The sequence below is a fragment of the Herpailurus yagouaroundi genome, unplaced genomic scaffold (genome assembly GCF_014898765.1).
Source record: "Herpailurus yagouaroundi ecotype Mexico unplaced genomic scaffold, PumYag 28, whole genome shotgun sequence".
In the NCBI taxonomy this organism is placed as follows: domain Eukaryota; kingdom Metazoa; phylum Chordata; class Mammalia; order Carnivora; family Felidae; genus Herpailurus; species Herpailurus yagouaroundi.
In genome coordinates, this window is record NW_024412376.1 from 14,820,004 (window position 1) to 14,846,064 (window position 26,061).

At 46.2% G+C, this 26,061-nt stretch overlaps 1 protein-coding gene across 4 annotated transcripts; it reads left to right on the forward strand.

Annotated features, from left to right (window-relative positions):
* The first annotated feature begins 2,831 nt into the window (after positions 1-2,831).
* Positions 2,832-25,712, forward strand: NEIL2 (nei like DNA glycosylase 2). Of its 4 annotated transcripts, XR_005788533.1 has the most exons (6): positions 2,832-2,988; positions 4,824-4,963; positions 9,979-10,334; positions 15,121-15,317; positions 17,241-17,670; positions 25,702-25,712. XR_005788533.1 is itself a non-coding variant. In XM_040470029.1 (5 exons), the coding sequence occupies exons 2-5, from the start codon at positions 4,826-4,828 to the stop codon at positions 17,552-17,554; spliced, it is 1,005 nt and encodes a 334-aa protein (XP_040325963.1). In that variant the 5' UTR covers positions 2,832-2,988; positions 4,824-4,825; the 3' UTR covers positions 17,555-18,283. The 4 variants fall into 4 exon arrangements, 3 of the variants coding, with proteins under 3 accessions (XP_040325963.1, XP_040325976.1, XP_040325985.1); XM_040470029.1 differs by lacking the exon at positions 25,702-25,712 and having other exon boundaries at positions 17,241-18,283; XM_040470042.1 differs by lacking the exons at positions 2,832-2,988; positions 25,702-25,712 and adding an exon at positions 3,006-3,192 and having other exon boundaries at positions 17,241-18,283.
* The last annotated feature ends 349 nt before the right edge of the window (positions 25,713-26,061 follow it).

Sequence of the window (26,061 nt, forward strand, 5' to 3'; positions counted from 1 at the left end):
AGTTACAGATCGTGAGGGGTCTCAGAGATCATCTGGTCCAAACCCTCTTGTCTCCCACCATTGTTGAGGGAACTTGCCCAAAGCCATGGAGCTGACCTGGAGCCACACCTAGCACCTAACCTCAAGGAAGGCTCGGAAATTGGCATAAAAGTACCATCCTTGCAGTTAATGCACTCACCATATGGGGGCGCCAGCATCCTCCTACTCTCTTGTGGCCACCGGAATATAAAAAAGCCTGATTTTCAAGCAATCTGAGGTCAGCCCAGAACTTCTACTAAAAAAAGTGCCCACTGCTTATTGAGCATTTCTGCACGTAGGACGCCGCTAGTAGCTTTATATATCTACATAAAACATGTCTATATCCTCACAATCATGTTTTGAACACCAGGAAGATACTGCCCATGGATTTTAAGTAACTCACTGTAGGTCACAGAATGAATATGCCTCCAGAAACGAATGAAACCTTCTCAGGGTGGTTCAGAATCCCCATACTCTTTTACTGGCAGTTTGATTCCTCACCAGATCCTTCTGCTTTTCTCCTTCACGTCCTTTCTTGCTATCTTTGAGGTGGCTGTATTCTAACTGATTTTCATGTGCACTGTAACTTTAATGCTGTTGGAGAAATCAGGACCACAAAGGAAGAGGGAGGAATTGGCTTGATGGCCCTTAGAAAGCTAGGTGCTGAGACCCAGGCTCCTGTGAGCTTTGTGGTTGCCCCCAATCCAGGAGACAAATAATAATAACTAAACATATGGAGCCGGGCCCAGTGCTCAGAGATGTAGGGAAATCGTCTCAATAAATCCCACAGTATCCCAGGGAGGTAGGCATTTCATTTCATTCCATAGATGAAGAAACTGAGGCACAGAAAGGTAAATTACTCGCCCAAGCTCTGCCCACTGAGTGGTGAGATCTGGACCCAGGTAGTCAGTTACAGAAATAGTGTTCTTTGCTGCTATTCCACAGAGCTGCACTTCTAGGACTAGGAGTCTGTCCTTCCCCAGCCTTACTCTCTTGGAATGATGGTTACATACCCTTGCACAGTGCTTTACAGTTCATGAGTGTTTTGCATCTAATATCTCATTTAATCATTCAAAGAATATTTATTATTGAGTGCCTACTAACTGCCAACCACTACGTTCTAAGTCCTTGCTACCCCAAGTGTGGTCCCTGGACCAGCAGGAGGGAGCTGCTGGAAAGGCAGTCTTGGGCCCTGCTAGAAACCAGAGTCAGAATCTTCTTGTAAACAAGATTCTCAGGTGATTCATAGGCATATTAAAGTTTGAGAAACCCTGTCCATAATAAAGCCATATATATCTCACTTAAATTATAAAGATTCAAAGATCTATTGTGACTTGCTTGTCTTCCCGTAGCTAATAACAAGGCAATATAAAGAGCTTACAACAGTATCTCACGTATAGTATCCGCTCAACAAATAGCTATTATAAATGATAGTCAAGCTGTGAATCATTTGGTTTCTTTTTTTTTTTAATGTTTATTTACTTTCGAGAGAGTGCAAGTGGGGGATGGACAGAGGATCCAAAGCAGGCTCTGCACTGACAGCAGTGAGCCCGATGTGGGGCTTGAACTCACGAACCGTGAAATCATGACCTGATACAAAGCTCAACTGACTGAGTCAGCCAGGTGCTCCTGGTTTCTTAACTCTATAGCCCTTTGGCCTCAGCAGAGCCTTCTTAGGCACCATTCATTCCAAGAGATGAGGCAATGATTGCGTTCTGTCTTCCTTCCTAACTCAGCCAGAGTCTAGAGAATGGGGATTTAGGGGCTCCAGAAGCTACTGTTTGTCCAGATCCTACAGCAGGGGGCATCCTGATGGTGAGGCTGTTCTCCAGAAGAAGCCAGATATACAAAGAGGGAGACTAGAAGGTTCTCAGGGGATCCCAGTTTCCAACCTGGAAATTCAGCACCTGTAAACCTCATCCCGTCTCCAGGGTCCCTCCATGCTGAGGAACTTCAGTATCCCAAGCCTCCCTAGCCCTCCTCTCCTCACTTCCTGCCCCATCCCCTTTAGTAGAAGGCCACCTGTTCCTTTCCCTCTCAGTCAGAAAGACACCATCTGGCCCAGGAGACTGAGCCTGTCTCCTGTGCTGGCCAAGTCCTCCTCAGGATCCTCTCGGCCAGGGTCTATGGTGCCTGCTATCCTGGATAGTTTCCAGAACACCTGCTCTGGCTCTTCCCCAAACTTCCCTGCTATCTTCTTGGAAAGTGCTGGCTCCCCATCCTCTTTGGAGAACTAACAAAGGAACATTCATTTTTAAATAATCTACCGTTTTATCTTTATTACTCTCTGAAATAAAGATTTAAATATTAATTTTAAAGCAAAATTTGCTTAGGGCAAAAATTAAATAATAATATTCAAATAATATAAAGTGAAAGATTCCACCCTTTAAAAATTTCATGAGACTTTCTTGAAACTTGTTTCCTTTCCAAAATGACCTAAGCTTGGACGCCGTGCGAAATCAACTCAAAAAAGGTTTCGCCCGAACCACCCAAAGTTCTCCTATTCAGGAATTTAACTTTTCACTATAGTTGCCTGTCTCCATTAGACAAGAAACGTTGCCAAACGCGGTTTGCTGGTCTCCACCAGGGGCTCGATCTCTGCCTCTCTCTGCCCTTCTCTCCCTTTCTCCCGCCCTTTACGCCCAACACGCGGCCACCCCCTCAGGGGAGGAGCCTCGCGCCCTCCCCAGCCAGAGCAGGGCCCCGCCCCCTGCGCTCTCCACCCCGCCCCCCAGCTCGGGGGCGGAGTCCCGCTCCACCCCACGCCCCTGCCGTACACCGGAGCCCTGCCCCCTGGAGGAGGAGCCTGGCGCTACCCCGCCCCTCCCCGCCTCTGGATCTGGACCTGCTTCTCCCGGGGTCGTTCCGCGGGTAGAGCCGGGCGCACGCCAGCCTCCGCGTCCTCTCCGTCCTGTGCTCGGAAGCGGCGCCGCGGTCCTGGGGCGGGCTGAGGGGTGCGGGTCGCAGCCGGTGAGTTCCGCCGCCCGCCCCCGCCGTGGCCCGCGCCTGCGGGGAGGGAGGAGCAGGCCGGGACGGCGCAGGCCCCCTGCGCAGCGGTGCGCGGAGCCCCCGCGGCCTGCGCGGGGTCGTCACCAGCTACCTGCGCGACGACGCAGTGACCGACAGTTTTAGAAGCATCCTTTCCGGAATGCGCACCCGCGGCCCAATTTTTTGGTTGGTTTGTTTACCGCTGTGCGTCCCTGCATTTACCCCTGGGAGGCTCCCGTCCGTGCCCTTCAGCCCTGTCTCTGCGCCTGCCCATCTCCCTGCCTCACCCTGAGAGACTTGGGGAAAAGTAGCCATTTTAGAGCCACCCTCGGGGAGTGAGTGGTTTACCTCAAGAAGGGAGGACGCCCTGAAGCCCCTCTCCGCTGCCTCTTTCGGCTACGAAGCAATTAACCAGCCTCACGGCGGTTACCTCTCTAAGGAGGGGCCTTGAGAGTAGGCAAGATGTCCCCATCAAATCTTTGTCCTTTCCCCTTCTGGTCCCTTCAGGCTATGGCAGAGGTAACTTGCTGCCCAGTTTTACATCTCCATAAGTATACCTAAAAGAAATACGCCCCTGTGTCAAGAAATTTCAAAGGGTAAGTGCATTTCAGATGGACGCTTTTCCAGAAACTTCCTCCGTTGGAGATGGCCTGGGTACAGAGAGCTGGTTGAGGTTTAGGTCCGCTCCAGTCTGGCAGGTCTCCTTGCAATCCAGAACTTTTTGTCAGTAAAGCCTCTCCAGTATCTTGAAGGCCTGATTAAGGGAAATAGCACTACTTTTTAGCGAATCTAAAGCGCCATCAAATTTAAAATACACATTATTGAACGTGCTGCTAATTAAACTATGAGAAAGCATGCATATGGTAAGAGGCATCCCCATTTTGGAAAACTTTAAATGTTTTTTAGAACTGCTGAAATACGATAGCTCCCACCATGCCAGGTACCTACTTAGTTCTTTGGGGTTTTGTCATAACTTACAGAGTCTTGTGCAGGTGAGGAAATGGATGGTTAAGTAGTGTGCCCTGGTTAAGGGGAGGGGTGGGGTGGGGAGGGACTCCTAGCTGCAGGAAACCTGGGTACAGGCCACTCAGACTCAAACATCTGAATGCTTACACGTAAACTCTGAGTGAACTTGGGTGATTGGGGGCAGAGAGAGATGGGGGTCACAGATAACCATGGATCAGGGTTAAAACAACCCCAGCTGTTTGCAGTTACCAGGAATAATTATCTGTAGTTAAGCTGGATGTGGCCTCTCCCTGCTCGGAACGAACATGACCCCCTGTCTGCACTTGTCATGGTTCTGAGCTCTGTATTTGTCATCACACACACAGAACCCCTACTAGTGGGGTGGTCCTGGGAAGACCACATCCACATCTGTGTCTCTGTGTCCCTTACAGCCTTCTCTTCCATCACCATTTCTCCCCTAAAAGTGGGGAGAGAAATCAGCAGCAGTGGGTTGGAATAATTGGCTGGAGTCTGGGGCCCACAGTGCAGGCAAATTACCTAGGGCCAGCTCCTGTCCAAGCCGCCACAGGAGCAAAGTGGAGGCTCCCATGACGTGATGCCTAGCATGCTGTTGGTGTGTAACAAGTTTGCTGCATGAAGAAAGGAGAAGGAAACTGGGCCATCGCTGGGGAACTGGCCCACACCCTGGCACAGTTCGTCCTTCTCTTTGATCTGACCCCTCTTCTCAGCCACACTCTCTTTTTGGCCATCTATACTCTTCAAGCTGATGGCAAAACACAGCTGCTTGGAACTTGGCACCCATAAAAAATGCTAGAGAAAAGCTAGCTTCTTTTCCCCACTTCTGCCTGCAGGGATGCCAGAAGGACCATCTGTGAGGAAGTTCCACCACTTGGTCTCCCCCTTTGTGGGGCAGCAGGTGGTCAAGACAGGGGGCAGCAGTAAGAAGCTAAACCCTGCCAGCTTTCAGTCCCTGTGGCTCCTAGACAACCAGGTGAGTTGATTTGGGCTGGATACCTCACATAAATGGGCTGGCTCCATCAGCATGTCCTGTGACTCCTGTAGAATTTATCTCTAGGGGCTCCTGGGTGGCTCAATTGGTTGTGTGTCCGACTTCGGCTCAGGTCATGATCTCGCGGTCTGTGAGTTGGAGCCCTGCGTCAGGCTCTGCTCTGACAGCTAGGAGCCTGGAGCCCGCTTCCCATTCTCTCTCTCTCTGCCCCTCCCCTGCTCTGTCTCTCTCTCTCTGTTGAAAATAAATAAACATTAAAAAAAAACAACAAGAATTTATCTCCAGACTTGCCATGCTGTCGCTTCCTTGAGCCCAAGACAGCCACGCTAAGACCCCATGCAGCCTCTCCTCTGAAAGAGCATAGTCTTCTGATCTAGATTCCAGTTGGCTCATCCTTGCCCTGAGCATAAGTCAGAATTGCCTCAAGGAGGGTCCCAGGGCTCCTGTGGTCTGACTTGTGGCTCTTCCTCTAGGCCTGCTTCTTACCCTGCCCTAAATCTCACTTCCAATCATATTGAACTATCTGGGGCTCCTCTACCAATCCTTCTTGCTCAGGGTTTTGACATGCTGCTCCCCAGCCTTGGCAAGTCTTCCTTTTTTCCCCAAATCTGCCCCATTCCTATCCCTTCATGTGACCATGGTAATTCCTCATTTTCAGGATTCAGCCTTGCCATCACATCCTCTGAGAAGCCTGGCCTGCCTGCTCTAAAGCTGGGGAGAGACTCCTCTGTGCTTCCAGGCCCCCCTACCCTGAAAGGCGGGTGGGGGTGGGGGAGTGGGGGGTCCTCCAATTGAATTTGTTTTACTTGTTGAATGGAGGAGACAGATAAACAGGTCAGGGCCTGTGCCCTCATCAGTATTGTATGCCTAGCACTAAGCTGAGTGCCTGCTCTTAGGAGGCATATATATGGTAATTACCTATAGAAAAAATAAATTAGCTCTGGTGTTTAGCTGTGTGCTCCTAAGCAAATTGCTTAATCTCTTAGCTCTAGTTTCTGCAATCGTAAAATGGGGATAAATCACTTACCAGTTAAAATTGTATTAAACCGACTTTATGCCTGGCACAGATAGGTGTTCCATAAATGCTAATTCTCTTCCTTCACGCACCCCCCTCAGGTTATAAAACCATTCTTGGTTAGAACTGAAAGAGGTCTTCTAGAGCTTCACATATATTTTCAACGTTTGGAGATGGGGGCTCAGAGAGGTAGAACTCTCAACCCAAGTTGGCCTAGCTACCTGGAAGCCAAGTCCCCTGACTTCCAGGTCTGTGCTCCTCCCACGGGAGCCTTTGGACTCTTTGACCAGATGCTACACTGCAAAGTTTGCAGGGGCAGGATTATATCCTTTCACCTCTGGATCACTAGCACTTAGCCCGTGCCCGCCACAGAACTAGCTCTCCGAGAATATATATGGAATGGCTGAGTGGAGTGAAGAATGTGTGGAAAAGGAAATCTCGAGACGGAACTGGGAGCCAGTTTCCTAGAAAACCAAGGTAGACATTGGGTGTTATGGAAGCCTGAGAACCCTGCGGGACATGGCCTTGGGGAACAGCCTGGCATGTGGGTGGTAAGTTCTCATCACTGCACTTCCTTCTCTGCACGTCTCCCTCCTAAGGGTCCAAGAGTCGAATTTGGAAAGTAAGACCTGGATGGACAACAGAGGAAACTGTTAGGTAACAGTGAACGGGAAGGAGAAGAGCATATGATTAAGCCCCATTTGAGGGCCTTAACAGAGAAGAGGTCCTTGGGGCCTAGAGTAAAAGACTTCATGAAGGAGGTGGGATTTGAGTTGGGCCTTGAAGGATGTAGGAATTTCGATGGACCAAAAGGAAAAGAAGGGCATTTCAGGTTTCTGAAGCAGTTACAGACAGGAATGAGAACAGTGGGCTGATGAAGCAGGGAAAAGATTGGCCCCACTCTGTGCCACCTGTTTTTCTGGCATGTCACTTTCCCTGTCTTTCCTTGTTGGTTCTCCAGTTTCTATATCTGGAATTGTGTTTGATTACTCATGACAGATTCAGAAGAACAGCTTATTCATGTCTGGAGGTTCCTCCCTGCCACCCCCTGCCCCCCGCTCCCCCCTTCACTTCCTTGACATAATGGGAAGTCTAGAGGAGGCAGTCCAGAGTGGTATGGGAACAACACAAGATCATTAGGCATCAGGTTCTCTGCTTTCCCCTCCCTGGGGTGTGACCCTCATCCTCATGATGATAACATGGCTGCTGGGATTCCAGCCGTTACATTCTAGGCAGGAAGAAAGAGGGATAGGGCAGAAGGGACCTGAAAGCTGCTTGTTCACCTGTTTTATTTTACTATTTTTTTTAAGTTTATTTATTTTGAGAGAGAGAGTGGGGGAGGGGCAGAGAGAGGAGAGAGAGAATCCCAAGCAGGCCCCCTCACTAACAGTGCGGTGCCTGATGCAGGGCTCCATCCCACAAACTGTGAGATCATGACCTGAGCTGAAACCAAGAGTCAGACATTTAACTGACTGAGACACCCAGGCTCTCCATGGTTCACCTGATTTAAAGAGCTTTTCTGGAAACCACATTTGACCACTCCTGCGTATGTATCACTGGCTGCCCCATCTCTAAGGGAGTCTGGGAGACAGAGATTTTTAGCTGAGAATATTGAGGTTCCCATAATTCAGCAGGTTTGTCAGTAGGGAAGAGGAGAGAAGGAGCTTGGGAGGCGGTCAACAGTCTCCCTACACCAGGTTCCATATCTTCTTTGTTTTTCCCTCTCATGTTGCAAAGCACACACTCCAGGAGCTGCCTGAGAAAGAGTGCATGGGGGATAAGTATTGAGTCCTTACATGGCTGTTAATGTTTCTATTCCATCCTTTTTGGGTGGAGTGGGAGATCTAATCCAACCCTCCTACATAGTTAGACTTTTAACCAATCCTCTAATTAAAAAAAAATCTGTAGCGGCCGTACTGAGATATAATTGACATAACATACAATTCAGCCATTTAAAATGTGCAATTTGGTAGTGTTTAGTATCTTCACATAGTTTTACAACCATCACCACAATTGATTTGAGAACATTATCATCTCCCCGGGAAGAAACCCTGTGCCTGTTAGCAGTCACTCCCCATTTCACCCCAACTTTCCACCCCTAGCCCTAAACAACCATTAATCTATTCTCTGTTTCTATAAATTTGCCCCCCCCCTTGTTTTTAAACATTTCACATATATGGAATCATGCAACATGTATTCTTTTGTGACTGCTTTTACTGAGCATAATGTTTTCAAGGTTCATCCATGTTGTAGCATGTGTCAAGAATTTCCTTTTGAAATAATGAATTTCCAGAGGGAAAGAGTGGAGACTTACTCATCTGTATGCCCCTCAGAGCCTAGCGCACTGCCTGGCACATTGTATAAGCTCAATTAATGGTCAGTTAATTGAAGTAACAACAATTTCACAGGAATTTAAAAGAGGGACAGTAGAAATTGCCAACAGTGTCTTGACCTAGGCATTTTTTGACCTGATGAATGTTTTGATCCTCAGGGGCATTTGACAGATACAGCATTATACCAACATTGGTGAATTTTCATCAAGAGGGTATTTTCTGGAACAAAGCCTGTTTTTGCCCACTTAATTCTTGCTCACTTTTTTATGTAGCTCAGTTAAAGCTGTTTCTAATATGTGGCAGCAAACTGCCGTGCTCAGACTTGCAGATGAGTTATTCTGGAATTCTTTAGAAAGGTAATGCCCTCTTTTAGGGAGAGGATTTCGAAGAACTACAGTTATAATGTGTATACTCACTGACAAATTGGAGATGACATCAGAACTGTGTGATCTCTAAGTACGTACTTTTGGTGGCTGAAAAAGCAACATAGGCGATTCCATTATTGACACCGGGTGTTTTGGTTTTGCTGAATTTCAAATCATGCAGATCTGGCTCATCCTGGAATCTGGACGTGCATATTACATACTAGGGCTAGCAATATGAAAATAGAATACGAAGCAGCTGGAACATTCTTTTACATACACTTCCCTTTCTCCTCTTTTACTGAAATCATTTTCATTGGGATGAGGTGAATTCTTATTACATTTTATATACATTTTATGGTTTGATTCATGGATCAGTTTTTGTTGATCGATACTCCATTTTTATTGATTATAGTTTTTTATTGTGAGTTCTCTTGTGGTTTCTTCTAAACCCAATTTCAGTGAGTTGAGAAGTACCAATTTTTACGATGTGTAAAATACATTGTATATTTAGAGTGTACACAATACAGTACTTTAGCTGCTGTCGATTTGTGTGGTGTGTGTGCTGGCTATTTCTAACAAAGAAAAGGTATTAATTAAATACAAGAATGACAATTTGCATTTACTTCTTAGCCAATCCGTGAAAGCATTTCCCCTCAGGAATTCTAGGGTGGTCCTGCTGTATAGCATGGATCTGTGTCGTTGCTAATCTAAGTCTTCTGCTTTCAATCACTTTGAAAACTATGTGCTAACTGCCCACACCACTTGAGTGGAGAGCAAAAGGCAAGTACAAAACATTCAACTTGGGAGAGCTTCATGGAAGAGGCAAAAAGGGATAAATTTGCATTCAGAGAGATACCTGCATACTCCTTTTCTCGTCTTCCCTTCTTTGGGGCTGTAAGCCTGTCCCAGTCCATTCAGACTACTTTAGCAGAATACCACAGATGAGGTGACTTATCAACACAGAAATTCATCTCTCACAGTTCCAGAGGCTGGAAATCCAAGATCAGACAGCCTGGCGGCTTGGGTGTCTGGCGAGGGCCTGCTTCCTGGTTCATAGACTGCCACCTTCTTGCTGTCCTCACCTGGTGGAAGGGGTATGGGAGCTCTCTGGGGTCTCTTTTAAGGGCACTAATCCCATTCATGAAGACTTCACTCTCATGACCTAATTATCTCCCAGAGGCCCCACCTCCAGATACCATCACACTGTGGGTTAAGTTTGACTGTACAGATGTGGGGAGAACACAACTCCATAGCAAAGGCTTAGATCACTTTCATTTTTTTCAGGTCCATGGAAAGAAATTATTCCTTAGATTTGATCCAGATGAAGAACTTGGGTCCCTTGGCAACAACTCACTACCAGAGCCTCTGCAGGAAGGAGAGAAGAGGGAAGAGGCTGAGGACCAAAAGCAGGCCTTGGGGCCCAGCAGCCGGGAAATCTCCAGCCGGTCCTCTCAGTCCCTGGAGCGTGTTGTTCCCAGTGGAGGCAACGGTTTGGAGTGTTTGCGGGGAGACACTCCCGCAGAAGGTGCTGAGAGGTGGCTGCAGGTCAGCTTTGGTTTATTTGGCAGCGTTTGGATGAACGAGTTCTCCAGAGCAAAGAAAGCAAACAAGAGGGGTGACTGGAGGGACCCCATTCCAAGGTAATGGAGTGGTTGAGTGGGCTGTGGGCTGTGGCTCTGCAGTGTTTAACACAACGCCCCCGTGCAGGCTTGGGGCTAGGCTCTGTGGGCTCACTCACATGGCTATCCTCCCTGCTCTCCAGCTGCACACTTCCTAGGAGAGAGAAGACACTTCTGTGTCTACCCATAGTAGACAGCAGTCTGTGGTCTGTACTCGGAGAGCGGAGGAAACATACTGGGGCAGCTTAGAAAAAAGGAAGAACTTCCCCCACAGGCGTGGCTCCTGAAGGTGGGATGGCTCTGAAGGACATTTTATGGCTTGACTAGTGCACTGTGAGAGCAATGCCTTGGTGTGTAAGTCTCTGTCCATTTCCAGGATTATTTCCTTAGTACAGATTCCCGAAAGAGTCATTGCTGGTCACGGAGAACGCACATTCTCATGGCCTTGCAGAAGTGCTCACACTTGGCTGGATTCTTTTATATTTATATATATGTGTATATGTATACATAAAGCTTATAGATATATAGATCTGTAGATATGATCTATAGATATAGCATGTATATATTATACATTTTTTTCCATGGGGGTAAAATATGTTGGTCAGAGTTTAAGGGATAATTTGTCCTGAGACCTTGAAAACTTACAAATCAGGGGCGCCTGGGTGGCTCAGTCAGTTAAGTGTCCGACTTCAGCTCAGGTCACAATCTCGCGGTCCGTGAGTTCAAGCCCCGCGTCGGGCTCTGAGCTGATGGCTCAGGGCCTGGAGCCTGCTTCCGATTCTGTGTCTCCCTCTCTCTCTGTCCCTCCCCCGTTCATGCTCTGTCTCTCTCTGTCTCAAAAATAAATAAACGTTAAAAAAAATTTTTTTAAAGAAAAAAAGAAAACTTACAAATCAGAATGCACATCTCAGCACTGTGGGAAGGGACAACCAGGTAGTCCTGAGGCTGAGGCTGAAGCCCCTGTGTACTCTCAGAAGACAGATAATGAAGATTAAGTTTACTCTAATTATGATGCCCTTACTTTATGCAAGTCTCAATATTTTAAGCCACACAGTATGTGCACAATCGCAGATAATGGCGGGGAAAATAATGCCATTAAATAAATTCGCAACAAAAGATTTCATGTGTCTGTTTGCCATCTGGATGTCTTCTTTGGAAAAGAGTCTATTCATGACTCCTGCCCATTTCTTCACTGGATTATTTTTGTGGGTGGGGGGTGTTGAGTTTGATAAATTCTTTATAGAATTTGGATACAACCCTTTATCTGATATGTCATTTGCAAATATCTTCTCCCATTCCATTGGTTACCTTTTAGTTTTGCTGATTGTTTCCTTCACTGTGCAGAAGTTTTTTATCTTGATGAGGTCCCAATAGTTCATTTTTGCTTTTGCTTCTCTTGCCTCTGGAGACATGTCAAGTAAGAAGTTGCTGCAGCTGAGGTCAAAGAGGTTGCTGCCTGTTTTCTCCTCTAGGATTTTGATGGTTTCCTGTCTCACATTTAGGTCTTTCACCCATTTCGAGTTTATTTTTGTGTATGGTGTAAGAAAGTGGTTCAGTTTCATTCTTCTGCATGTTGCTACCCAGTTTTCCCAACACCATTTGCTAAAGAAGCTGTCTTTTTTCCATTGAATATTCTTTCCTGCTTTGTTGAAGATGAGTTGGCCATACATTTGTGGGTCCATTTTTGGATTCTCTGTTCTGTTCCATTAATAAACATATTTGCTTTTGTGCCAGTACATACAGTCTTGATGATTACAGCTTTTTGTAATACAGCTTGAAGTCGGAATTGTGATGCCTCCAAGCTTTGGTTTTCTTTTTCAACGTTACTTTGGCTATTCGGGGTCTTTTTATTTATTTATTTTGAGAGATAGATTGAGATTGTGCACAGGGGAGGGTCAGAGAGAGGGAGAGAGAGAATCCCAAGCAGGCTCCAATGCTGTCAGCACAGAGCCTGAACATGGGGCTCGATCCCACAAACCATGAGACCATGACCTGAGGTAAAATCAAGAGTCAGATGCTTAACTGACTGAGCCACCAGCACCCCAGGGGTCTTTTCTTTAAATCTTCTCTTGCCAAGTCATATCTGTTTTTTTTATTCTTCATGTTTTATATTTTCCTTTGTCCCCCACCCTACTCTTTTTCTTAATTAGGCTTACCAGAGTTTTATCAACTTTGTTCGTCTTTCAAATAAATAATACTAGTTTTATATACTCTATAAGGGAAGAGTGTCTACTCATTTTCCAAATGTTTGAGTGGGGTCATCATTTTATTGTCATTTTATTACTGGATTATGATCAGGGCAGTCAGCCTGTAAATTTTCTACTTTAGGCATCTGTTAAGATCTGTAGCCAAACACATCATTGATCTTTGCTTACATTTTTATGTACATAAATGAAGATCAATGTAAAACATTATGAAACTGTTAACAGGTTATTGTTTTGAAAACTCAAATTTTCTCTATCCTTGCTTATTTTTTTATTTAATATGCCAAATGTGGGAAGAAGAGTGTTAAAATCCTCTAGGGTGACTGTGATTTTATAAAGTTTCTCCTTTCTAGTGTGTTTATGTGTTTGCTGCCCTTTTGTTCAAGGCATCAAAGTCTCTGACTCTCATAGGTTCTTTGCAGCTTTATTATTAAATAATAACATACATTCTATTTGCCTTTAATCTTGAATTCTGCCTTTCCTGATGTGAATAATGCTACTCTGGTTGGCCCCCCATTTGGTCTTTTTCCACTTAGTTATAGGCATGCTTTTTTCATTGATGTTAGGTATGTTTCTTATAAACGGTGAACATCTGGCTTTCATATCTTATTTCTTTTTAAGTTGACTTATTTATTCTGAGAGAGAGAGAGAGTGTGCAGGGGAGGGGCAGAGAGAGAAGGAGAGAGAATCCCAAGCAGGCTCCACACCAGCAGCCCAGAGCCCGACACGGGGCTCCAACCCACGAACCATGAGATCGTGACCTGAACCAAAACCAAGAATCGGATGTTCAATTGACTGAGCCACCCAGGTGCCCCGGCTTTGGTATCTCTTTAAAGTCAAACCGAGGGGCGCCTGGGTGACGCAGTCGGTTAAGTGTCCGACTTCAGCCAGGTCACGATCTCGCGGTCCGTGGGTTCGAGCCCCGCGTCGGGCTCTGGGCTGATGGCTCAGAGCCTGGAGCCTGTTTCCGATTCTGTGTCTCCCTCTCTCTCTGCCCCTCCCCCGTTCATGCTCTGTCTCTCTCTGTCGCAAAAATAAATAAACGTTGAAAAAAAAAATTTATAAAGTCAAACCGAAACTGTGTTTTGGAATGGGGTAGCCGCAGTATTTGGATTTCTTCCATTTGCCATTTTATTTTATCTTGTTTCTTTCCTTCTGTTGGATTTTTCAAGTTTTTTTTTTTCCTCTTTTTAACTCCTGTTAATTTGGAAGTGCTTCTGTTCATCTCCTTTCTATTGCTAATAATCTTGACTTTAAATTAGACCTGTGTTTTTTCTTAGCTAATAATGACTGAGTTTTAAACAACATTAAGTGAATAACACCTGTCCCTTATTATTGAAACTGGTTTTTTGCTCACTCTCCTTCATCCTTCTGAGAGGAGACCTTTAAAATGTCTGTACTTCACTGCTGCTTTTCTTGTCATATCCACCCTATCTCCTGCGTTTGCTGAGATCGTTTAGAACCTTAGTTCCAGGTTGTTAACTATATAATAGTATTAATTATGTGTAGGTAAATTAATGAATATTAAAAACACATGAACATGGGTATCTTCTGATTCAAGAATGCCTTCCTAACACATTACAGTTCTCCGGTGTGCTACTGTATAGTCCGCTTAGATCTCACAATAAATATTACACAACCCAGTGCTGCCCCTTTTGACCCCCCCCCCTTTTCATCTCCCCTTGGCTTGAGGTCCCTGCTGCTCTCATTCCCATTGGACAGTTAGTCTTCCTTGAGTAGTTAACCTTAGTTGCTATGGTAGATGTGTCTCTGAGTCCTCTTCCTCTGAAGTTGTCCCTTCACTTCCACATAAGGTGCCAGCTACGTCAGATATGTGGATATTCCCTTTCAGATGTGGAGTCCGGTTGCGGTCTGATTATCTGCCCTCACAAAGTAACCCATTGTTTCTTTATCAAAGTTCCTAAAGTTTCTCCTCTGTCCTTGGAATTCAGGAAGCCCCTGGGAGTACGTGTGGGTATGGATTTCTCAGTAAATCTTGCCTGGACTGGGAGTGGTACCTCTTTAGCATTCATTTCTCTGTCCTTCTTAACGAACTGTATTTTGTGCAGGTAGCCACACCTGCTGGGCTTTAAGACTTTTCTGTGTGTTCCACATTGTCTTCAGTGAACATGTATTGCTATGATCAGAGAAATGAAGTGATACAGATGTCTTCTTTTAATCACCGCATTTAGCCCTGAGATTTTTCTGATGCTGGCAGAGCCATCCCTTTTCTCTTTTGGGATCTTAGCTTCCCTGGGTTAATCTTTTTTTTTTTTTTTTTTTTTTTTGGTTAATGTTTATTTCTGAGACAGAGACAGAGCATGAGTGGGGGAGGGGCAGAGAGAGGGAGACACAGAATGGGAAGCAGGCTCCAGGCTCTGAGCTGTCAGCACAGAGCCTGATGCGGGACTCAAACCCACAAACCAGGAGATCATGACCTGAGCCGAAGTCATTCACTCAACCGACTGAGCCATCCAGGTGCCCCATGGGTTAATCTTGACTGTGGAGTGGGAGCACTATGGATGTCTGGCCTGACTCTCGAGTGGGAACTGTGTATGCGTGCGCTGAAATGTATGGACTTACGATCTTTTCTTTCTTCCCAGGTTGGTCCTGTACTTTGGCGGTGGCGGCTTCCTGGCATTTTATAATTGTCAGATGGCTTGGAGCCCTTCCCCAGTGGTCATACCCGCTTCTGACATCTTGTCCGAAAAGTTCCATCGAGCACGAGCCTTGGAAGCTCTGAGCCAGGAGCAGCCTGTCTGCTATACACTGCTGGACCAAAGATACTTCTCTGGTTTAGGTATGACTGATGGGAGAGGGAGGAGACCCCCCCCCCCCGGCCGCCCCCCCCCCCGCCCCCGAAGTGTGCCAGTATTGCTGGTCTTGAGGCGGTCATTTAATCTCTTCAGCTTCACTTCCCTCATCTTTAAACTAAGGGAGTTAGATTAGGCAATTTCTAACTTCTCTCCTAGCTGAAGAATTCGTATCCTAATTATATTATAAGCTGGAGTCTGCTGGTGGCCACAGTCCAGTGTAACTTCCTAAGGGGCAGGAGCCCTGTCTTCTTCCTCCTTGAATGCTCCACTGCCCGGTGCAGTGCCTGGCACCCGGCAGGTACTCGATCACCTGATCGGTATCTGCTGGGAACTGAGAGCTGTACAGTTTGCTGAGGGAGAGCACCGCGTTCGCTGGTGGGGCCTCTCTTGGGCAGGTGGAGCTGCCTGCCAAAGCACACAAGCCTCAGGCCTCCTCTGGGAGCTTAAAAGACATGACCGAGGAAGCAGGTTCCCTCTCTCTGTGCAAGGGTCATGAGCAATGAAACTGTGAGCGTTTTGAGGTGGGGAGAGCTGAGCACTGTGAAAACTAGAACAGCCTGAACTAGAAAAACTTACTGCTCTTCCTGCTTCAGCAAAAGAATAAGTGCACCTGTGATTGGCTGCTGAGGCAATCGAGCGAGCCGGTGATGACAAAATCACCTCATAGCCGAGGCCTCGTGTTGCCTGCCGCAGCCACAGCTCACCTTGTGAGCAGGGAGGAGGCCCAGGGGCTCACCAGACAGCGGCCTCGCATTTTCACAGTTCGACTGTGGGAATCCCTGAGCCCTGAGGAATAAAGAGACCCTTACAAGTAGCCTTTGGGATATTTATAGCGGGAGCTAATGCTCTACTAACTAGTCATTATTACTAACCATAGTAATAACAGCCAACATTTTTTCAAGTGACTCTAATATGCCAGGCACGTGCTTTCATTCTTACTGTTTCTCTGTAGGATAGTTACTTATTACTTTTCCCTTTATTCAGATGAAGCAACTAAAGCAGAGGACACATTGCAGATAAATGGTACAGCTGAGCCGTGAAACCGGTTTGCCAGTGAATTGGTCATCCATCCAGTCCACACATGCTGAACACTTGCCTTCTGCCACGCTCAGCTTCCCCTCCTAAGGAGGTTATTAATGGCCCGGTGAGCATGGACTCAGGTCACCACAACTTAAGATAGATTGTGGCAAATGCCTAGTAGAGATTAAAGAAAGTGCGCTGCTGGAACATTCTGAAGAGAATCAGTTAACTGATTCTGGAAGGAGGGCTCAAGGCTGACTTCAGAGAATGTGGCAGCAGTAGAAAAATAATGAAATAATACCTCTTAAACACTTTCTACTTCAGGCATTATGCTTGACATTTTAAATAATAACAGCTGATATTTATTGAGTATTTTCTGTGTACCAGCCACAGTGCTCAGCATTTGTGCTTGTGTGTGTGTGAGAGAGACAAAGAGAGAGAATTCTTGTTTACTGCTCACAAAAGCAGGTAACCAAGCCCCATTTTACCGCTGAGGAAAGTGAAGCTTACAGAAGTTAAGGAACTTGCCAGAGTTACATAGCTAGGATCTGGTTGAGCAGGGGTTCAAAGGCAGACGGTCAGGTTCCATAGCCTGTTTTGATAACCTCTTTGCTGTAACATGGACCATGCCTAAGTTTACTTCATTCCATCTTCACAGCAACCTTAAAGGTAAGTATTAGCAAACCCGCTTGGCAGACAGGAAGTTGACTCAGGATATGTGACTTGCCCAAGAGCCTCCAGTCCATGGTAGAGCTGGCTCCGGGTCTCCTGGAGGAGCCCCCTGCCGCCATCCGACCAGCTTCAGTTTGCTCTGCTAACTTTGCGGACCGCGCTCCTCATGGATGTGTTCTTTTTCCTTCCCTTGCCCTCTCCCTGCCTCCTCCCAGGGAACATCATTAAGAACGAAGCCTTGTACAGAGCTGGGATCCATCCCCTTTCTCTTGGTTCCCTCCTCAGTCCTCCGCATCTGGAGGCCCTGGTGGACCACGTGGTGGAGTTCAGTGCCGACTGGCTTCGGGGCAAGTTCCAGGGCAAACAGCAGCACACGCAGGTCTACCAGAAGGAGCAGTGCCCCGTCGGGCACCAGGTTATGAAAGAGGCATTTGGGCCTCCAGGCGGCTTCCAGAGGCTCACCTGGTGGTGCCCGCAGTGCCAGCCCAGGCTGCCACCTGACGAGCAAGAGCAGGGCCAGCTCTCCTAAGGCTCTCTAGCCCCTTCTTCATAACACTTTGCCCTGCAGGGGCTGATTCCTGAGTGTCAGGAAAGCGGGCACTGTCAGTATGTGGGACTGGGCACAGGAAGTGGAGGGCAGCGTGGGTCGGGGGCGGGGGGGCGGTTGTCAGTACCATTGCTGTCCATCTCTCTGGTGTTCTAAGGCACATTCTACAGGGTTAGATTTTTTTCTTTTCTCTAGTTTTGGTTAATTCTTCTTATCTAATTCTGCCATTGTGAAAGATGAGAAAAATTATGACAATGGTAAAGGGAGAAACCTCCCAATGGGGCATTGAAAGTGATAGCATATGGAGAACAGCTGTGCCTCCACATTGTTTTGCAGGCCTTTGGTTTTGTTTTTGAAAGCTTGGTTGGTTTTCAGGCCCTCCATCTGGAAAAAGGAGTTGTCTCTCTTTGTTCCCCTAGAGGGATCCAGGGATGAGGATGGAGTAGCACATGAGGGTAGTGACCCACCTGGATCCCTTCCTGTGGGATGGAGACCCCGAGAGAAGGGTGGGAGGAAGAGAGGGACCGGGAATTGGCCACCTTCCTGCCATGCCCAGTGGGCTTAAGAGAAAAGCTGCTTATTTCCTCCTTAAAGTGTTGATATGTTGAACAGTGCAGGAATCGAGGATTGTAGAGACACGTTGTCAGGTTGTTAGCAACATGTCCAAGAAACGAGGACAGTGACGTGAAAATAAAGCTCTTTGTTCTTTTCCGTTGTTGTCTTTATTTGGTAGTCAGGGCTCTCAGGCTGTAAATACCTGAGCTCTCGTGAAGGCGGCTGTGTAGGACTGGCTGAGTTGGTCCGACGGGTCTGCTGAAAAGGAGCAGGGCAGGGAGGGGGTGAACACACACCTGCTCTTCTGCCCGTAGGTGTGCTGCATTGCCATGAAATGTGGCAGAGCACAGGTGGATTTATTTCCATGCACCAACCTCTGGCCTGTAGAAGACAGTGATTTGCATGAGCAAAATGGAAAAACGGTAAATATTTTAAGGCTTTCCTTTACATTCATCTCTTATGTCATCAAGAGTTGTTAACACTGGGGAAAGCCACTTTATGGCAGACCTGTAACCTGTAGGGACAGTTAACATGTACCGAGTACTTTATGAGGAAAGCTGTTAGCCCAGTTATTGCCATATAATCTGCAAAAAAAACCTTTCGTGGAGATAAGTACTCACTGTTACAGTCTTTGTTTTATAGATGAGGAAACAGAACTCTAGACTAGAGGCTGAGGAAGTTGCTTAAGATCACACAGTTAACAGAGTTCAAGGGCACACACATATCACTCACAACTTTGTGGTTCCTTCTGTACAGGCCTCTATAACTGTGCCCCCGTACTGACCCAGGTGATGACTGACATCAGTAGGGGTATGTCCCTGAAAGTAGCCAAGTTTCCTTCGATGCAGCACCTCTGAAAATATGACCTTAGGAAGAAGCATCACCCCTGATGTCTCGCAAATGAAGGGTTCTGTCATCAGATAATGCCTTATTCCCCTCGTGGTGCTTTGTGGACCTCATAAAAGGCTCCCAGAAATTCTGCAATGAAGCAAAGTGCTCTTACTTTGCCCACTGTTTCCAAACCTTATTTTACCATGAAACGCATTTTACCTTTACTCCTCCTTGGAACAGAGTGTGGAAAAGGCAAATTTCTTCAAGCACCATTTGAATCTGCTCTCACATGTGCCTCTCCACTGTCTGTTTTTCCTTTGGATCATTGCCTGCAACCAATATCAACAACCGCATTCAGTCATGACTTTTTTTTAAAGTTTATTTTGAGAGAGCACACAGGCGAGTGGGGGAGGGGCAGAGAGAGAGAGAGAATCCCAAGCAGGCTCCCCACTGTCAGTGCAGAGCCCGATGTGGGGCTCAATCTCGTGAACCGTGAGATCCTGACCTGAGCTAAAATCAAGAGTCGGATGCTTAACCGACTGAGCCACCTAGGTGCCCCTCAGTCATGACATTCTTATATCCAATCTAAATCATTTCTGCTTTCTTTGTATTTCTTTCATAAATATCTTACACAATTGTACATTAGTTACCTTTTATACTTTACAGAAGTGCCATTCTTTCGGCCTTAGGCTGTATACGAGTCATCTAGGGTTGCCTGACAAAATAGTATGGCGTGGGAAACTTAACAGAAATTTGTGCTCTCATGGTTCCAGAGCCTGAAGTCTACCGTCAAGGTGCCAGCATGTCAGTTTCTCCTGAGGTCTCTCTCCTTGGCTTACAGCTGCCTTCTTGGTGTCCCTACAGGGACTTTTCTCTATGTGCAGGTACTAACTGGGGTCTCTTGCTCTCCTTAGAAGGATACCAGTCCTATATATAGGTTAGGGCCCCACACTTACGACCGCATTTAACCTTAGTCACCTCTTTAAAGGTCCTATCCTAATATCCCACATGGCAGGTTAAGACTTCAATGTAAGAGTTGACTGGGGAGAGAAATGGGGGTATTTAACTTAAATTAGTTTGTAAAACCCAACTTCCAGACTGGATACTGTGAAAATACTATTTGAGTAATAGACTGCTTTTTGTATCTATAAGAATTATTTATCCACTCTTGCATGTATGTGTGTGCATGTATATATATTATATGAAAATGTTATGTGTGTATGTGTATATACATATGCATATACGTATATATATGTTTCCTGAATTCAAATTTATCTTTCTAACTCACATGGGAAAACCTAAGTGTAAAATGTTAGGTATGAGCTAGGGCAGTGACAATGTCCAGACTGTTTCCTCTAAGTCAACATCTTATCAGTACACTTGGTCCAGAGTACAAGAAGGGGAATGGCCTGGGAAGGTTCTAGAGACACGGGAGGGTTGGGCACTGTGGCCTGTGTGTGGGTCTATCCCATTGTGATTGGTAGAAAAGGAAGGAGAAAAACGCTGTGGCTGCTGTTGATAAAAGAAGTGACAGAACTGGAAACAGCAATGGGGATGGAACTGAGGGGAGGTGCAAGGGCAGTCACGGGGTCGAGGTCCTAGGTGTCTAGATGTGGACACTCGAGGCCGGGGTTGGAGAGGGAGAGCTGAAGATAGCTCAAGCCTGGCGCCTGAGCTAGAGGAGCTTCCCCGCTGACCGATAGGGAAAATCAGTGAGGAGGTGAGCAGGTTCTGGGGAGAAGATCAAACTTGAGGCATGTTGAGCTGGAGGCACCTGTACGGCACCGGAGCTGGGGAGGACAGCGTAGTTTGGAAGTAGACCTGGCCCTCCACAAGTGCAGGCCGGGCTGAGAGGCACGGATGTGAGAGCTTCCCTCGTAGCATGATGCTCAGTTAGAGAAGGTTAACAAGGGCCATCACATATCATGAGAAAAGATGGCGGTCACAGTGGGACCTTAGAGAATGTCTTGTGTTTAAGCGGCAAGAGCAGAAAGAGAAGCCAGTCAATGAAAGATCAAGTATAACAGGAGGAAAAGTCAACTTCAAGTAGAAGCTGATAGTCAACTGGCTCATGCCAAGTTGAAGGAGGAGAATGAGAAGAGGCCTTTGGATTTGCCAATCAAATGTGAGGTCATAAGAGCCTTCAAGAGAACAGTTGCACAGGGTGGCAGCCAGTCTAAAGGGGCTCAGAACTGCACGGGAGCTGAGGAAGTAGAAGTGATGAGGATGGTGTGCCCTTCAAGAAGGTTAGTCTTGAAGGAAATGAGAACGAAGAGGTCAGGGAGGAGATACTTCTTAAAGGCTGGATATTGGGGCACCTGGGTACTTCAGTCGGTTAAGCATCTGACATCGACTCAGGTCATGATCTCAGGATTCATGGGTTTGAACCCCGCGTCAGGCTGTGTGCTGACAGCTTGGGGGCTGGAGCCAGCTTCGGATTCTGTGTCTCCTTCCCTCTCTCTATCCCTCACTTGCTCATGCTCTGTCTCTCTCAAAAATAAATTTAAAGAAAGAAAACATTTAAAAAATTAAAATAAATAAAAGGTGGATATGGTGTGAGGATTTGTACATAATTAGTTGAGAGGAAAAACTAGACAGCACACTAGCGCTGGCACTTAAAGATGACCAGGCAAGGATAGGAAGAGAAAAATAGATCGGGAGGAAATTTGCTGAAGGTGAGATCTTTTTTTTTTTTTTTTCCAACGTTTATTTATTTTTGGGACAGAGAGAGACAGGGCATGAACGGGGGAGGGGCAGAGAGAGAGGGAGACACAGAATCGGAAACAGGCTCCAGGCTCTGAGCCATCAGCCCAGAGCCTGACGCGGGGCTCGAACTCCCGGACCGCGAGATCGTGACCTGGCTGAAGTCAGACGCTCAACCGACTGCGCCACCCAGGCGCCCCAGGTGAGATCTCTTTAAGTACAAAGGAGGAGGGGGCGAGTTTTGTAATAGCTGTTCTGGGAATTTAGAGCCACTTAGGGTTCAAGGGAAGGGTTGTAGAGCCACACTGAATGCGCAGGGTGAATTGCTCTACCTCCCGACTTTCTCCAGCAGTATCCAGTAGCCAAGGCTCCAAAACAATGAAATGGATGTTGTATTAACATCCTGAAAATAGCCTGGTAAGAATGGTAGAAGGCCAAGAAGGTGAATGAGAATCTTTATTATTTAAAGTGTTTTTATTATCTTTTAAATTACAGATACCAAAAGATTCAAGTGATAAAGTTTACAGAATAGGGACACTTCTTCCATGGCTCAGTTGGTTGCATATCTGACTCTTGATTTTGGCTCAGGTCATGATCTGTTTGCGAGATCAAGCCCCCGAGTCAGGCTCTTCGCTTGCTGACAGTGCAGAACCTGCTTGGGATTCTCTCTCCCTCTGCCTCTCCACCCCCCCGCCCCACCCCCACTCATATTCTCTCCCTCTCTGAAATAAAATAAAATAATATAAACTAAACTAAAATAAAATAATAAAGTTTATAGAAAAACATGGAAGAATCATCCTTACACTATCCTCTCTATCCTCTCAGGAGGACTTCTTATTTCTCTGACTTCACTGACTTACCTAAAGTCTGTAGAATGGGGAAGATACAGCACCTACCAACAGTTGAGTTGTAGGTGTTGCTGTTGGCACCATCAGAACTTCATCAGAATTACACAGACTGGGGGCGGGGGGAAGGGCGCCTGGTTGGCTCAGTGGGTTGAGCATCCGACTTCAGCTCGGGTCATGATCTCACGGTTCATGGGTTCGAGCCCCATGTTGGGCTCTGTGCTGACAGCACAGAACCTGGAGCCTGCTTTGGATTCTGTGTCTCCCTCTCTCTGCCCCTGCCCTGCTGTGTTCTCTCTCAAAGAATACATAAACATTAAAAAAAAAAAAGAATTACACAGACTGGGTTCTGCATGGAAGAAATGTGGAAGCAGAAACGTGGAGAGCTGACAGAAACCACAGCTACCATGCTCCCCTCTAAGATTTTATTCATCATGGCAGGAGGGTGTCAGAAAGTTTTAGTTGGTCCTGAAAGGAGGGAGGAAGGTGTGACATAAGTGGAGTGAATGGGAGCTAGAAAAGAGGTGATGGTGGTACAGAAACAACAGCAGGGGTGGGGTGGGTGGGTAGAACAGTGAAATTACTCTTATTCTGTGCCTTTTGGATGGAAGGAGAGGCTTTTGCTTGACAGAATTGCAGGTGAGGGGTGGGATTCATAGAGGGAGAGACCAGGTTTCACCTAGAAGTAAGGAGAGGTGAGATTTGTATTCAACAGATTTAGGGGAAAGACTTATTTATCTCATGAGCTGGAGTTATGTGATGACTGACATTGTGAAAAACTTGGTATTTAATGTTGGGTTTCAGTGGCCCTAGCCATTCAATAAATTTTTTTCTTTTTCTTTTTCTTTTTCTTTTTCTTTTTCTCTTTCTCTTTCTCTTTCTCTTTTTCTTTCCTCTCCTCTCCTCTCCTCTCTCTCTCTTTTTAAAAAATGTTTATTTTTGAGATAGAACACGAGTGGGGTAGGGGCAGAGAGCAAGGGAAACAGAGAATCGCAACCAGGCTCCAAGCTGACAGCAGAGAGCCCGATGCAGGGCAAACTCACAAGCTGTGAAATGTGACCTGAGCTGAAGTCGGACACTTAACCAACTGAGCCACCCAGGTGCCCTGTAATAAAGATTTCTTAAATGGCTTCTAAGTGCTGGGTCTGGGAACACAAGGATAAAAAAGACAAGAAAACCCCTACATTAGTAGCAGGAGGCTGGCTTATTACAAAAAGCATTAAAAGTGTTTCAGCAGGTTATGGAAAAAAATGTTGTGTTGAGGGTGGGGAGAATAAGTGAGTGCTGATCTTGTGTTCTAAAAGTTCCAGTACAGAGGTGCCTGGTAGTCTTAGTGGAGCATTTGACTCTTGATCTTGGGGTTGGGAGTTCAAGCCCCAAGTTGGGTTTGGGATTGCTTAAAAATAAAATCTTTTAAAGGGGTGCCTGGCTGGGTCAGCCAGTGAAGTGTCTGACTCTTGATTTAAGCTCAGGTCATGATCTCATGGTTCACAGGTTTGAGCCCAAAGTTGGGCTCTGTGCTGACAGCATGGAGCCTGCTTAGGATTCTCTCTCTCCCTCTCTCTGCCTCTTCCCAACTCCTGTACTCTAGCACACACTCTCTCTCCCAAAGTAAATAAACTTTAAGCTGTATATATAAAATATAAAATCTTAAAAAAAGTAAAAAAAAAAATGAAAATAAAAGTTCTAGTACGGTCCCAATTTCAAGCATTGTTATTCCACAGAAAGTAGTGGAGGTTTTGTTATGTGGCAAGCACTGTGCCAGGTGTTACATTTCGACATGGTCTCTGGCCTTGAGTTCACAGTGAAGAGACAGAAAAGAGATTTTGGACCACACCAATTTCAAGATGAGAGCATCTGATGAACATGATCCAAGTACTAAGGTTTATGAAAATAAAGACTACTGAAATAAGAACAAATGAGGCCCTTTATTCAGAGCTTGCTATATAGCAAGGGCATCAGCCACTGTCACTTGTCATCCGCATCTCGCAGAGACCCAGGCAGGGGGGTGGGAAAGCTTTATAATGAACAAAAAGGAAGGACTCAGGTGTGCTGATTGGAGGATGTTGGCATAGAGAAGCTGGAAGCAGGCTACCTGTCAGCTGGGTATCTTACGCGATTTCTTTGGCTTTCTGTGGTTGTTCTTGAGTTGAAAGGAAGCGCAAGAGAGAAGTTACTGACCTGGTCCTGACTATTCTGGGCCTGCTGCTGCAGAGGTTGTGGGTCAGAGTGTTGCTATGGTATATGGTCTGGCCATTGACTATTTGTATATGTAGTCTCTGGTTGGGCACACAGGTCAGACTCAGGGAGCTGGATTAGGATTCAACCATGTCTCTCATAAATACCAGCACCATTACGCAAACGTGTCTGGTGTGGTGCCTCTGGAAGCTCTTTGGGGTCAAAGCTCATCTTGCTCATCTTTGTTTTTTTCAGTGCCTGCCACATTGCTGATGTTCGGTGGATGCCTGTTGAATCTAAAGAACAGATAATGGTGAGGCCAGGGAACTTCAGAAAAGGATTTCCAAAGGAGGGGATTCCATTTAAGCTGTAATGAACGTGAGGTGGGTGGCTAGATGAGGAGCAAGGGAGAGCATGCTAGAGGTGAATTACTGGGGCCGAGACTGGGGTATACTGTGGCCTGTTTGGGGTCTGCAGGTGCTGCCAGGGCTGGGTCAGGGCTAGAAGTTAGGGTAGTGATGGGATAGAAGGTGGCTAAAATCCAAAAAAAGGAATGGAGGTGCCAAATGATGAGAGAGCTTTCTTTCTTTCTTTCTTTTTTAAAGTTTATTTATTTTGAGAGAGACAGAGAGCGGGGCAGAGGATCTGAAGTGGGCTCTCGTGAACCTCGAGATCATGACCTGAGCCGAAGCTGGACGCTTAACCGACTGAGCCACCCAGGCACCCCGAGAGAGTTTTTATTACATGCCAGAATCATTAATATTATTGAAAGGCATTTCCTTTGAGGAATTTAAAATTGAAGAATTGTAGGCAAGAGGGTAATATAATGAAGTGTGTGTTTTAAATAAATTAAGCTGTCACTAGGCATGCATGGAGAGAGAGATGCGAAGTTGATTTCAAAATAGTTTGGGAGAGAAGATGGGACTTAAACCAAGATGGATCAGAGAGGAGAGATTAAGATGAGAGATGTTTGTTTCTTGGACTCTAGACTTGATGAATGATTTCAAAGGGGACAAGTTTAGGGAAAGGAGGAGTTAGGGATGACATCTGGATTTGATAATTTGGCAGCTGAGAAGTTGTTAGTGCTATTCACCAGAAAAACAGTTTCAGTGGGAGATTTCAGTTATGGACATGTTAAGCTTGCACTGTTTGGGGAACACCAAAGAGGGGGTCCGGCTCAGTTCAGTAAACATTCATTGTGCAACTAGTATGTGTCGGGCACTGTTCTAGATACTTGGTGTGTTAGTGAACAAAACAAAGATCTATCTATCATCTTCCTCCAGCAAGAGGAAACAGACACTGATCATCATAAGTAAACCTTGTATTAGCACATGATAAATTCTATGGAGAAAACTAGAGCAGGATGGGGATCAGCAG